The 11,467-nt window shown below is 36.0% G+C and overlaps 2 protein-coding genes across 2 annotated transcripts; both read right to left on the bottom strand.

The window, feature by feature from the left end:
• Positions 1-15: 15 nt before the first annotated feature.
• Positions 16-6,233, bottom strand: LOC111496623 (protein NRT1/ PTR FAMILY 4.5-like). Its single transcript, XM_023147119.1, has 6 exons — positions 6,192-6,233; positions 3,703-3,784; positions 3,403-3,620; positions 2,112-2,552; positions 943-1,067; positions 16-856 (listed from the first exon to the last, which is right to left on the bottom strand). Exons 1-6 carry the CDS (start codon positions 6,231-6,233, stop codon positions 16-18), a joined length of 1,749 nt encoding a protein of 582 aa, XP_023002887.1.
• Positions 6,234-6,390: 157 nt separating this feature from the next.
• On the bottom strand, positions 6,391-10,323 carry LOC111496022 (protein OSB1, mitochondrial-like). Its single transcript, XM_023146243.1, has 4 exons — positions 9,856-10,323; positions 9,312-9,450; positions 8,583-8,667; positions 6,391-7,025 (listed from the first exon to the last, which is right to left on the bottom strand). Exons 1-4 carry the CDS (start codon positions 10,155-10,157, stop codon positions 6,742-6,744), a joined length of 810 nt encoding a protein of 269 aa, XP_023002011.1. The 5' UTR covers positions 10,158-10,323; the 3' UTR covers positions 6,391-6,741.
• Between the last annotated feature and the right edge of the window lie 1,144 nt (positions 10,324-11,467).

The raw sequence follows: 11,467 nt of genomic DNA on the forward strand, positions 1-11,467 counted from the left end.
TGGGTGACATGATTCTTAGGCCCCCTGCACTATGTCAAACCCTTCTTCACCTTGTTTCTGAAGGACCTCCACATTCTTATACCTATACCAAGAAGCACAAACCAAATAAAACCCAAAATTCACCACACTCAACACTGACAGTAACCAGTAGAAGTAGTTCAAATTGTCTCTGTTGAGGTTGTTGCTCGCCAACCACCCTCCACTCGCCTTGTTCACCACCTCCACCACCACCGTACTCGTGAAGTAGCCGAAAGCGATCGAGCACCAAGCAATGGCTGTGCTCAACGACTTCATCCCCGCTGAGCTCTCGGCATAAAAGAATTCCAGCAGTCCTACCATAGTGAATATATCAGCCATTCCAAATACACAGAACTGAAATGACAACCAAAACACACTCATTGGTAGAGGCTCCTCACTATCCACCATGTTGTGTTGAATTGCTACGTTCTTGCGTCGAGTCTCCACGAACCCAGCAATGGCCATGGATGCTGCAGTGAGTATCAGTCCGAAACCAATCCTTTGGAGATGGCGAATTCCCGTGGGAATTCCAGTGATTTTACGGGCCAGAGGAACAAAAACGCGCTCGTAAAATGGGATGAAGAAGAACATGAAGAGCAAGGGGATAACGGGGACGGAGGGGCCGGGAATTTTGAATCCTAGGAAATTGGAGTCCATAGTTAGGCTTTGTTGAATGGAGAATGTCTGGAGTTGAGCCATGCAGGTAGCCATGAAAATGGTGCTGACTATAATTGGGAGCATTCGAATTAGGATCTTTGTCTCTTCGACCTGTGTCACTGTGCAGAGTCTCCATAGTGTTCTTGTATCATTCCTTATAATTGCTGCTCGTTCTAAGAATCTATAGAATTTCACCATTTTCCTTTGTTATTAAATTGAATACCAAATCATTAGCTGTTTCTAGACAAAGATTAGAAGATATCACACCTGAATTGATCAGTTTTCTCAAGGATTTCAATTGGGATATCTGCTTCTTTGTCACGAATCTCATGTAGTTCATCAGCATTTTCTGGAAGTGGAAGTTTCCTGTTATGGATTGAAGCTACAATAACCTATGCATAAGAGGAAGAAAATTCAACGAACATTCATTACACGATGAATGACAATTATCAAATAAGATTAGGAACGTGTTTGGAATGATTTTAATAGCATTTAAGGAGACCCATATGATAAAATTGAAAATTAACTTAGAAAAATAGGAAGAATTTGAAAACATTTAGTTTTTAGTTTATGATTCATTGAAACGTGATGAAAATAAAAGTTTAGGGTATACGACTATACAAGTTTACAGTAGGGATATAAATGGGTTTGGTTGTAAAAATCTTTTGAATTGAGTCAATTGGGTTGATGGCTCGAGTAACCTAATTAATAGTTCATAACCCAACCCAACTCTTTATGTTCGAGTTAGTTTGTTGAGTTATTTTTTTAAAAAAATAACTTTGCATCACTAACCTTGGTTACAAATTTTAAAGATTCTTATTATTTTTTAAAATAGGATAGGGTTGGAAAGTAACTCTATTTTCAGGTCGGGGTCAACTGATGTCGACACTAAACTCAACTGAATTCAACTCAACTACTTGTCACAATCGCACTCTTAATGGCAACGGACTTGTGATTATGCGACACTCAATTTCCAACAACAAGTGAACTAAGTCAATTCGTTCTTACGTCGCCTACGGCCAAGTGACGTATGCTCAAGCCTTTGGCCTTGGTTTAAGAGAAGGTTTTAGAGAACGAGGGAAGAGAGAGATTTTTTAAAGAGACGAAATAAGCAAGCAAAAGAGTAACAACGGCTCACAGTATATAATAAAGGGGATGTAAAAGAATCTAACTCAACTCAACGTTTATGGTTTAAATTAAGTAGTTCAAGTTGATCGAGTTATCGAATAATATGAACCCCCATTATATAAAAGATTAAATGGATTTTTAACTAATATATTAATGGTCGAGATAACTTCATAATTAAAGTATTATAAGTCTAAATATTTTATTTTATTTTCCACGTACTCAAATTCAAAATTCAAAATTAATAAATTAAAAAAAAAAAAAAAAAAGAGAGAGATATTTGAGATTTAAATGGAGGAAAATGAAGATACCTGTAGAATTCTAAGTATGGGGCTTCCTTTGGGCACATTATTGCGAAAGAAGGACTTGCCGGCGCACACAACAAGAATGGCGGCGAGAACGGCGATGGTGCACACCACAAACGCCCAGTCCCAGCCCACCTCCGTGTTTATCCACACTATCAATGTCAACCCCACGGTCGACCCTGTCGTCAGGCTGAACAAAAACCAGTTGAAAAAGCTCGACAGTTTCCCCGCCTCCGCCGGATCTCCCTCCTCGAACTGATCCGCTCCCAACGCCGGCAGCGCCACTTTTACCCCACTCGCTCCCAGCGCTATCAGGTAAATTCCCACGTACAGAATCGCCTCCTGCCCGCCGTTCGCCGCCTTGCACTCACTCCCCGCCAACGCCCCTTTGCACGGCTCTGGCCTTAGCTCCCGGAAATGCGCCTGTGCCGATAGTAGAAAATATCCCTGCACAAAAGTCAAGTGAAAAGTGTTGTAATTGAAGCTGAACCAACCTTAATCACACTGACCCATAAAAATTAAACAAAGAAGAACAAAGCAAGGATATTTTCTTCTAAATGTTGCTCAACAAATATAAAAATGACACTAAAAATCAAAAGCTCAATCTCTTCAACTATCTTCGACACAAAGGCATTAATGTTAAATCAACATGATTCATGTATCAAAATGGAGGATGAACCAAAAGTGTTATGAACTAAATAAACATGAGATAATCAACTAGAGAGAGAGTCATGAACTAAATAAATGAGAACTAACACAAACAAAAAAAAAAATTGTGAGATCACATATTTGCATCTGTTGGGAAGGAAAATGAAACATTTTTATAAGAACGTGGAAACCTCTCCTACCGTACTCATTTTAAAAACAAAACCCTAAAAGGAAAAGTACAAAGAGGAAAATATCTACTAGTTGTGGGTTTGGGCCATTACTAATGGTATCAGAGTCAGACACTAAGTTATGTACCAGCGAGGAGGCTGAGTCCCAAAGGAGGGTGGACACGAGGCAGTGTGCCAGCAATGACACTAAGCCCCGAAGGGGTGGATTAGAGGGTCTCACATCAAATGAAGAAGGGAACGAGTGACAGTGAGAACACTGAGCCACGAAGGAGAGTGAATAGTGAGATCTCACCTCGGTTGGGAAGGAGAACAAAACACCATATATAAGGATGTCGAAACCTCTCCATAGCACACGAGTTTTAAAAAACTTGAAAGAAAACACAAAAGAAAAAACCCAAAAAAAGGATCATACACAACAATATCTGTCAGTAGTGGGTTCAATACTAAAATGAGGCACTAACCAGCAACTCAAAGCAAGCGAAGAGGACGCAGGTTTTGAAGCGGGAGAGATACGTGTCGGAGACAAAGCCTCCGACGAGCGTCAGAAGGAACGTAGTTCCCATGAAGTTGGTCATAGTTGTGGCCGATTTTGTCAAGCTGAAGTTCATGTATCCACTGAAATATGTCATCAAGCTCAAGGCCAACGCCACAAACGCCATATTTTCCAGTCCTTCAGTCACTGTTATCCCCAAATCAATCAATCAAATAGACCAATTACTCAAATCCATACTCTAAAACCAAAGCATATAAGCACACAGTACCATAAATAAAACCAGCAGCTCTGTTTCCTCCTCGTTTGGGTCCCTTTTTGTCCCCATTTTTAGCACCTAATCCGCAGATTCCCTGCGTTGAGATAGCTAAAGCATAAGCCAAGAGACAACAACAAGAACACGAAGAACATGAAGAAGAACAATTACCATTTGTTTGTTTGATCGGATTGGATTGGTTGGTCGGAATCCACAGGGTTTTTATGGAGCTATATGGGTGTTCTTTTTTATGCATTAAATAACATGGAATGCCAGCCTTGGTCCTTGAGAGTGGGGGAGCTCTCATTTTTTTTTTTTAAATGTAAATGTTTTGACTTTATTCGTTGACTTAATCATCGGAGCCGAGGAAGCTGAAATTGGTCGGTGAATATAATTCCGATTTGAGTTCTTATTTATGTAACACCCAGATCCACCGCTAGCAAATATTGTCCTCTTTGGGCTTCCCCTCAAGGCTTTTAAAACGGTATGCTAGGTAAGGTTTCCACACTCTTATAAATGGTGGTTTGTTCTTTTCCCAAGAGACATCACAATTTAGTTCATGGAGAGAACTGTTTTCACTCTCTCCTTAACGAAAACATTTTAAAACCTTGAGATCCTTAACGAAAACATTTTAAAACCTTGAGAGAAAGCTCAAAGAAGACAATATTTGTTAGTGGTCGATTTATGCTGTTACAAATGGTATCAGAGCTAGACATTGAGTGACGTGTCAGCGAAGACCCTAGTCACCAAGGAAGGTGGGTTGTAAGATCCCACATCGGTTTGAGAGGAAAACGGAACATTACTTATAAAAGTGTGGAGATTTCTCCCTAGCATAAGCGTTTTAAAAGCTTGAGAGGAGCCCAAAAGAAAAAAATCTAGAGTAGACAATATCTACAAGCAGTGAACTTGGTTGTTAGAAATCTAACGTTCTTCTCTACCCAATTTGAGGCAGGTCCGCTTGAGAAATCAGTCCTAAGTTAAATAGACATTTTTGCTTAGTGCAACCCTTAGTTTTACACAACTTAACTTCAACGCCCGTTTAAGTTAAAATATCATTTTATTTATATTTCAAGCCTATCGAACACCAACCAACACTTGTGTGCAAGCTATAAGAACAATAAATGGAAATATTATGCTTTTAAAATCACTTTTAACTAAGAAAGTAAACCACATTGAATTTAGTCATAAGACAGATTTTAATTTTTTTTCCTCCAATAAATTTTATTTCTTATAGGTTACATTAAAATCCCAAGAACCCACATTGCAATTAATTAAAAAAAAAAAAATCCTCCTTTACATTAATTATATATATATATTTTTCTTTAAATTATTAAATAAATGAGTCTGGCCGTACTCCCTCTCCAATAATTCAGGAGCTTTATTAATTAGTTTGTTGCAAAGAGTTGACTTTATATTTTAAGTATATAAATTAGCCAATAATTTCTAATTACTTTCAATGATCAATCAGAAGCTCATCCCAAGCTGTTGCAATTATGATAATCATAATAATAATTATTAATATTATAAGTTAATGTACTTATATTTAGGAACATGTGACAGAGTTTTAGGCAATATTCTAATTAATAATTAAGGATACATGATCCACTCTCCATGCTATTATTTATTTAGCAAAAGAATTAAAACTCCAATAAAGTTGACCATTTGGTAAGAGATGGGGTGGACATATTCGTAATAAACTAGCAAACTCTTTTAGTAAATCGATAAAAATTTAAGAATAACTCAACTAGTTAAGACATTTTTTATTAAGAAGTTCGAGATTTTAATTTTTCGGTTCATAGGTAGAACTCAAAAGAGGAAAACGAGTTAAGCATTACAGTGAAGAGATATTGAGCTCTGTTATCCTTCTTCTGACATATTTCACAATCAATATCAAAATGAAGCACTAAATAATTTATTTCTTCTTTTCTCGATACTTGTCGATGTAGAATCATGTAACATTCATTCGATAGAAAATTATGAAAATTTTTGTTCGTAGTATTAAGGGTTCTCTCGATTATTAGCTTCGAGTTAGACAACGAAGATTGGATAAAATGTGAATCTGACTAGTTGGTTTAGAATAATTCAGGAAGCAGATTCTCATAGTCCCCAAAGTCAATTAAATTTGACGTGAAATCTTATCTAATGCTAGATGCAGAGTCGCATAGTAGATCGATATGAACATCATGAATTGTACCGTAATAAAATTTGTTGTTGCTGATACTCTCTTCTCGGTTCCTTCTTCCATAACTCGAGCTCAAAGAAGGAAGAGATAAGAGGGTCCTATGGAGAATGTGGTCAAAAATCCATAATAGACTCCGACCACAACGACCAAATTGATTATCTTCATGAAGTTGAGACTTTCACCCCTAAATTTGATGATCATTTTTGTCATTTCTAGGATTTCAAGCAATTCTGGTGGTAAATTGCATCTAAATCATTCATTCACATCTTGATCAAGTTCAACGGAAGAATAACCCTATTTAGAACAAAGTTTCAAATCTCACTTCTAGATCTTTGATCTTAAGAGGTAATCTAGTTCTAACCATATCTCTTAGTTGATCTAAATTTTGTATAAAGGGGTGTTAATTTTCTTGATTCAAAAGTTTTTGCTTCTACAAAAGAAGTATAGTTGGACGGAAGATTAGAATTGACTTGCATTTTAAGATATAAGAGATAAAAGAGAACTTGGTTTTAAGATATAAGAGATAAAAGAGAACTTAGCACATCCCAATTTCTAATATAGACAGTTATAGCACAAGAAGTTTCCATGCGAAGAAGCTGAAAGTAAAGGGGAGATGAAAGGCCAATAAATACCTCTTACATGTAACTTCAATCTTCAGATGATCCATTTGCTTCGTTTGAGCCTTAATCGCTTTGCCGACCTTAGTCTATGAACATTACATATATACAAACTAAAGTTTCGACTTTCCTCCTCCAATGTTCCTATTTGGACCGAGACAATCTAGGAAACAGATTTTGGGCTCATTTAAATATTGTTCAAGCAGAAGAAGCAATGAGGAAAGCACACGATACCTCGGCTGCAAGAAGGCTTATTCAGCTACATAACCACTTGGCAATGCTAGAATCAGAACCAAAATGATCATCTTCATCTTTTTTTCCCATCTTGGTGTCGAGTAATTCGAGCTGTTTTCCGATCCATGGAGGGTCCGTTGCCCGCAGCCACAGGACCTCGCCAGTACTCTTGTGTTTAAAGTCCGGATGTTTCGGATTTGGCTTTTGGTTTCTGTTATCCCACCATTCATGTGGACTGCTGAAGAACACTTGCCACAAATGCAGGCGTTCCCTGCATTTATCCTTACAAGCATACCCTGTAGTACCTAAAAAGAAAAAAGGTGACATAAAGAGTTGGGTTTACATTCAAACGAAGATTAATAAAGCATTAACAATTGTTTCAGAAGAATATTGATAATTTCTTCAGAACCATAGCTGATTGGCTTATCTTGCACAAATTATATTACCAATCTCACAGGAAAATTATCTATCCCTCTAGACAACCCTTTTACTGAAACCTTTTAAATAATCTCTCTTAATGTAAATATTTATTTTCTTGTTCAACTATTCTTCATTATGAGAAAATTTGGAGACATCTGAAATGATATTTAAATGCAGTAGAAAGGGTCTTGCAGTGCGGAAATGTAGAATAAAATGCTTCACACTGAAGTATAGGGCGCTCTCTATGGAGTCTTAAGCTTAAGGTGCTGCAAACATAAAGCCTGATTAAGGGAAGTACATAATATATGCTTGTAAAAATAGATTTTATAAGCAAAGTTGATTGCCAACTATGAGATTTTTCTTGGGCATAAATTTTCCATTCATTAATTGACAAAGTGTAAGGAGAAAAACAAGATAACGATGGAAAAAAAAGATTAATGATAAGTGTATTTAAGTGCTTAGAGCCTATGTGAGCCCGAGCGAGCATGGAGAGCCTAGGTGCAACTCTAAGAACAGATAGTGGAAGGACAATATGCTAGGACGATCTTTTTGGACAAAAAGAATAGACCAAAGATTTTCACAAGTGATTTCGATAGTTCCACCTTAAGTAGCATAATCACAAGGAGAAATAAGAAGGGAGCTCTCTGCATTCTATCTATCAAGAACCAAATGTATATCGAACACTCTTTTTCCTAAACTTGTCGCCCAAATGAGCTTAGTTAATTGCAGAACTGTAACAGCCCAAACTCACCACTAGCAAATATTATCCTCTTTGAGCTTCCCTTCTGGGCTTCCCCTCAAGGTTTTAAAACACGTCTTTTAGGGAGAGGTTTCTACACCCTTATAAGGAATGTTTTGTTATCCTCTCCAACCGATGTGGGACTTTACAGGAACACAATTTGGAACACTTGGAGTTGAGCTTGAAAGTGTACGACTTGCAAGAAAGAAAGAACAAAAACAAAAGGCCTCACTTCTCCTAGAGTTCCAAACCATTTGTTCTCTCAAAGCCTAACCTGGTACGGGCAAAAGTTTGAGAAAAAAAATGATTCCACTCCTCAAGTTCTTTGTCAAAGAGACTTTTCCCCAAACCTACAATCCACCATTGAGACTCCGTCCTTCAATGTTAGAAATTGCATAAATATTTAGGAAAGAAACACACAGTAAACTGCCATCCACACAAATACGTGCATAGGCAAACAAGAAAAATATTCCTCATTTTATCTTTCAGATGCCATAGGAGGAATGCACCCTCGACATCACATCAGTTAAATTGAAAAGACCCGGTTCATGCAACAAACCCAACTTCATTTCAATCCACAAAACTGAAATAATTTTCAGCAGAAACAAATTAATTTTCAACAGTTAAACAGAAGAGATCTTATTTATTTCTATATATAACAAAAAGATTCCATCAACTGAAAATGCAAAGGTTCAAAACATACCCTCTTCATGTATCATGCCCACAGAATCTTGACTTTTTGAGCCTCGAGCATTTTGTCGAATGTGATTCAACTCTGACACAGTTAACTGCAGGGAAAACAAGGAGAAAAAAATAGATATAAAATTAGTAATCTTCAGTATGACCATGTTGAATATGCATTCCTAGTTAAAAAAAAAGTGTCACAGAGAAACCTAAATCACAGGGAACTGATAAATAAAATTCCTTTTGGAACCAAATAAGACTTCAGGGAGAACGGATATACAAAAGTGAGGGGATGGATCTCCTGAACTCCACAGAAATTACAGTGAAGACGACTTCCGAATATCATAAGTTAGACTATATTTACAGAAGGAAGTTATAAGTTGTGGTAGCCTGGAAGCACAAATGAAAAAATGAAATGGATAGCGTGTTCTTGTAGTAAAGAACAGAGATGGAGGACAGCATCTCATCGAACGAATGAAAACAGTGTGGTGCTTCAATCCAAATTGATCTTGAAAATACAAACACATCTTTCAAATTCCAGATTGAAGTAACAAAATTTCCTCTTTCCTAAATAACTTAATATCTTGCATGATTTAGAAATATTTAAATGGTCAGAAGATCCTCATAGGTTTAAAAGGAAAACAGAAACCCTAACTGGCTAGGATCACAACATAACAGAGTACTGAAATTTTGACAATGAAAACGTTAAAAAGAACAATATCTTCATGTGAATACTTGAACATCCAACCTCATAAGATAAAAAAGACTTCCCGCACTTATCAGCCTTCTTATAAGACTCTAAAGTACCAGCAACATAAATGAAGTCATTCGGTTTAAGACGTTCAATGTATGATTCAGCCATTTCTTCCCACAGTTTCAGCAAAATCCTGCAAATATGCATGTATAAGGCCATGAACCAATACAGGGGAATTAGGCACATACTGAAGAACAATTTTTTACAACATTATTCAAACCTCTGATAGCCAGAATGATAGCCGAAACTGGATTCATATGTAACAACATAAACCAGCACGAACGAGGTCTAAAAGGTTATGAGCAGGAAACAATGTGATAAATATAGAGAATTCAAGACTTATAGGTCCTAGATCATTGAAATGCATCCAACTAAAAGAAAGGCCTGCTATATTCACTGCGTTTGAATGTCAATTTAAACAAGAACAAGAACAAATAACACAAAAATAACAAAATAAGAACGTGATCTTCATACAGCAGTTACGAATATGACTGAATCCATTTTTAAAAAAAAAAAAAAAAAAGCATGCAAGAGTTACCTAAAACTGCTGCTAGAATCCCGGGAGACTTTAGCACGAAGAAATGTCCAAGCATAAACTGTGTCGCCATTCCTGGTATGCACTTTAAGAGGCTGTTCCACCGTACCAACGAACTTAGCCGCGTTCCACTTAAATTTTAGACAATTTCTGTGCACCAAACCTCCATCACTGGCATCAGTGGCGACGCAGTTCGTCGATTTAGTGCTTACTGATGAAAACGAAGAGAAGAACGCTACCAGCGGCAAAGGCGATACAGTAACTTGTCTAAGAGGAAGTAGAAGGCGAACGGCCCTCATAGTCATCGGACGATTGTGCGGAGGACGTCGACGTCGACGGCGACCTTGACGGCGATCAGTCCAGTTTTCTCTGGTGAGTTTCCCGGTACTTTCGAAGGAGTACTTGGCGCATTTTTCCGACGAGCACGTTTGCTTTTCCAGTGGACCTTTTAATTATCTCGCGAAAATTAGGGTTTAGAAACTGACCTTTCTTCAAATTAAATTATTGAGTAATAAATTTCTAATAATGTCTTAAAAAAATGCAATAATTCAATAAAATATTTGAAAAAAAAAAGAAAATAAATATGGATTAAACAATATGTGAAAAATGAATATAAAATTATTATTCCAACAAAAAAAAAAATTATCAAATTAGATTCTAATATAATTTTAAGTGTAATGATAATTAATGTCCTATCGGAATTTATTAATATTTTAAATAAATTTATAATTAATTTAAAGATATTAAAATAGTTAATATTGTGAATTTATATTTTATTTCTTTTATATTTCAAAATAAACTATAAAATTTCACGTGTGTACCACGTTAGCACGTGTCAATTACTATTTGTTAAAGAAGTTTCATTCCCCTAATGTTATACTTCAAAATTGATGTGAATATAACTTTTAAGCAATTTTATTATTGTAAAAATGACACAAAATGACGTGAAAATCGATATGAGATCTCTTAATCCATCTTTTTGGGGCCCACGTTCTTGTTGGTACAGCGCTAGTGTTTGGTTCTGATACCATTTGTAACAGTTCAAGTTCACCACTAATATATATTGTTCGTTTTAACTCACTACGTATCACCGTCAGCCTCACGTTTTAAAATGTGTTCACTAGGGTGAGATTCCTACACCCTTATAAGAAATGTTTCGTTCTCTGTCAAATTGACGTGCGATCTCACAATTAATGAATTATCATTATAAGACTTTAGGACCTTTTCGACCCGAAAAACACTTAAAAAAAAAATGGTTTGACGAGTATACTTTGTGTTTGAAAAATTAGGATTTTTTGATATATAATCTTGTGTCAGTAAATTACCATTTTTTTTATTTCAAATAAATTAATAATTAATTAGATATTAAATTAAAATTTAATTAGTTATTGAATAAAAAAATTGAAAGTTTAAGGAAATACTAAACCATTTTTAACGACGAAAATTCAACTAATTTAAGGATAAATAAATTCAATTTTTTTAAAGGAAAATACAATCTAAAATATGGAAAAGGTCAAATAAAATATAATTATAGAAAATATAAGAAAAAGGAAAAAAAAACAAAAGTCAAAGTTTTTGACTCAATAACTGCGACTCGGCCTTTAATGTAAGAACC

Source organism: Cucurbita maxima, unplaced genomic scaffold (assembly GCF_002738345.1).
Source record: "Cucurbita maxima cultivar Rimu unplaced genomic scaffold, Cmax_1.0 Cma_Scf00022, whole genome shotgun sequence".
Taxonomy (NCBI): Eukaryota; Viridiplantae; Streptophyta; class Magnoliopsida; order Cucurbitales; family Cucurbitaceae; genus Cucurbita; species Cucurbita maxima.

What these genes read in the sequence shown, in the direction of transcription:
- LOC111496623 (XM_023147119.1), bottom strand. Translation starts at nt 6,233, where the DNA reads ATGGTTAGAACTAGATTACCTCTTAAGATCAAAGATCTAGAA. An exon ending in TCGCTTGCTTTGAGTTGCTG is followed by an intron (nt 2,553 to 3,402) that starts GTTAGTGCCTCA and finishes ACTTTTGTGCAG; the next exon opens with GGATATTTTCTACTATCGGC. An exon ending in GAGAAAACTGATCAATTCAG is followed by an intron (nt 857 to 942) that starts GTGTGATATCTT and finishes GAAATTCTATAG; the next exon opens with ATTCTTAGAACGAGCAGCAA.
- LOC111496022 (XM_023146243.1), bottom strand. Translation starts at nt 10,157, where the DNA reads ATGACTATGAGGGCCGTTCGCCTTCTACTTCCTCTTAGACAAGTTACT. An exon ending in AGTCTTTTTTATCTTATGAG is followed by an intron (nt 8,668 to 9,311) that starts GTTGGATGTTCA and finishes TTTTCCCTGCAG; the next exon opens with TTAACTGTGTCAGAGTTGAA. An exon ending in GGGCATGATACATGAAGAGG is followed by an intron (nt 7,026 to 8,582) that starts GTATGTTTTGAA and finishes TTTTCTTTTTAG; the next exon opens with GTACTACAGGGTATGCTTGT.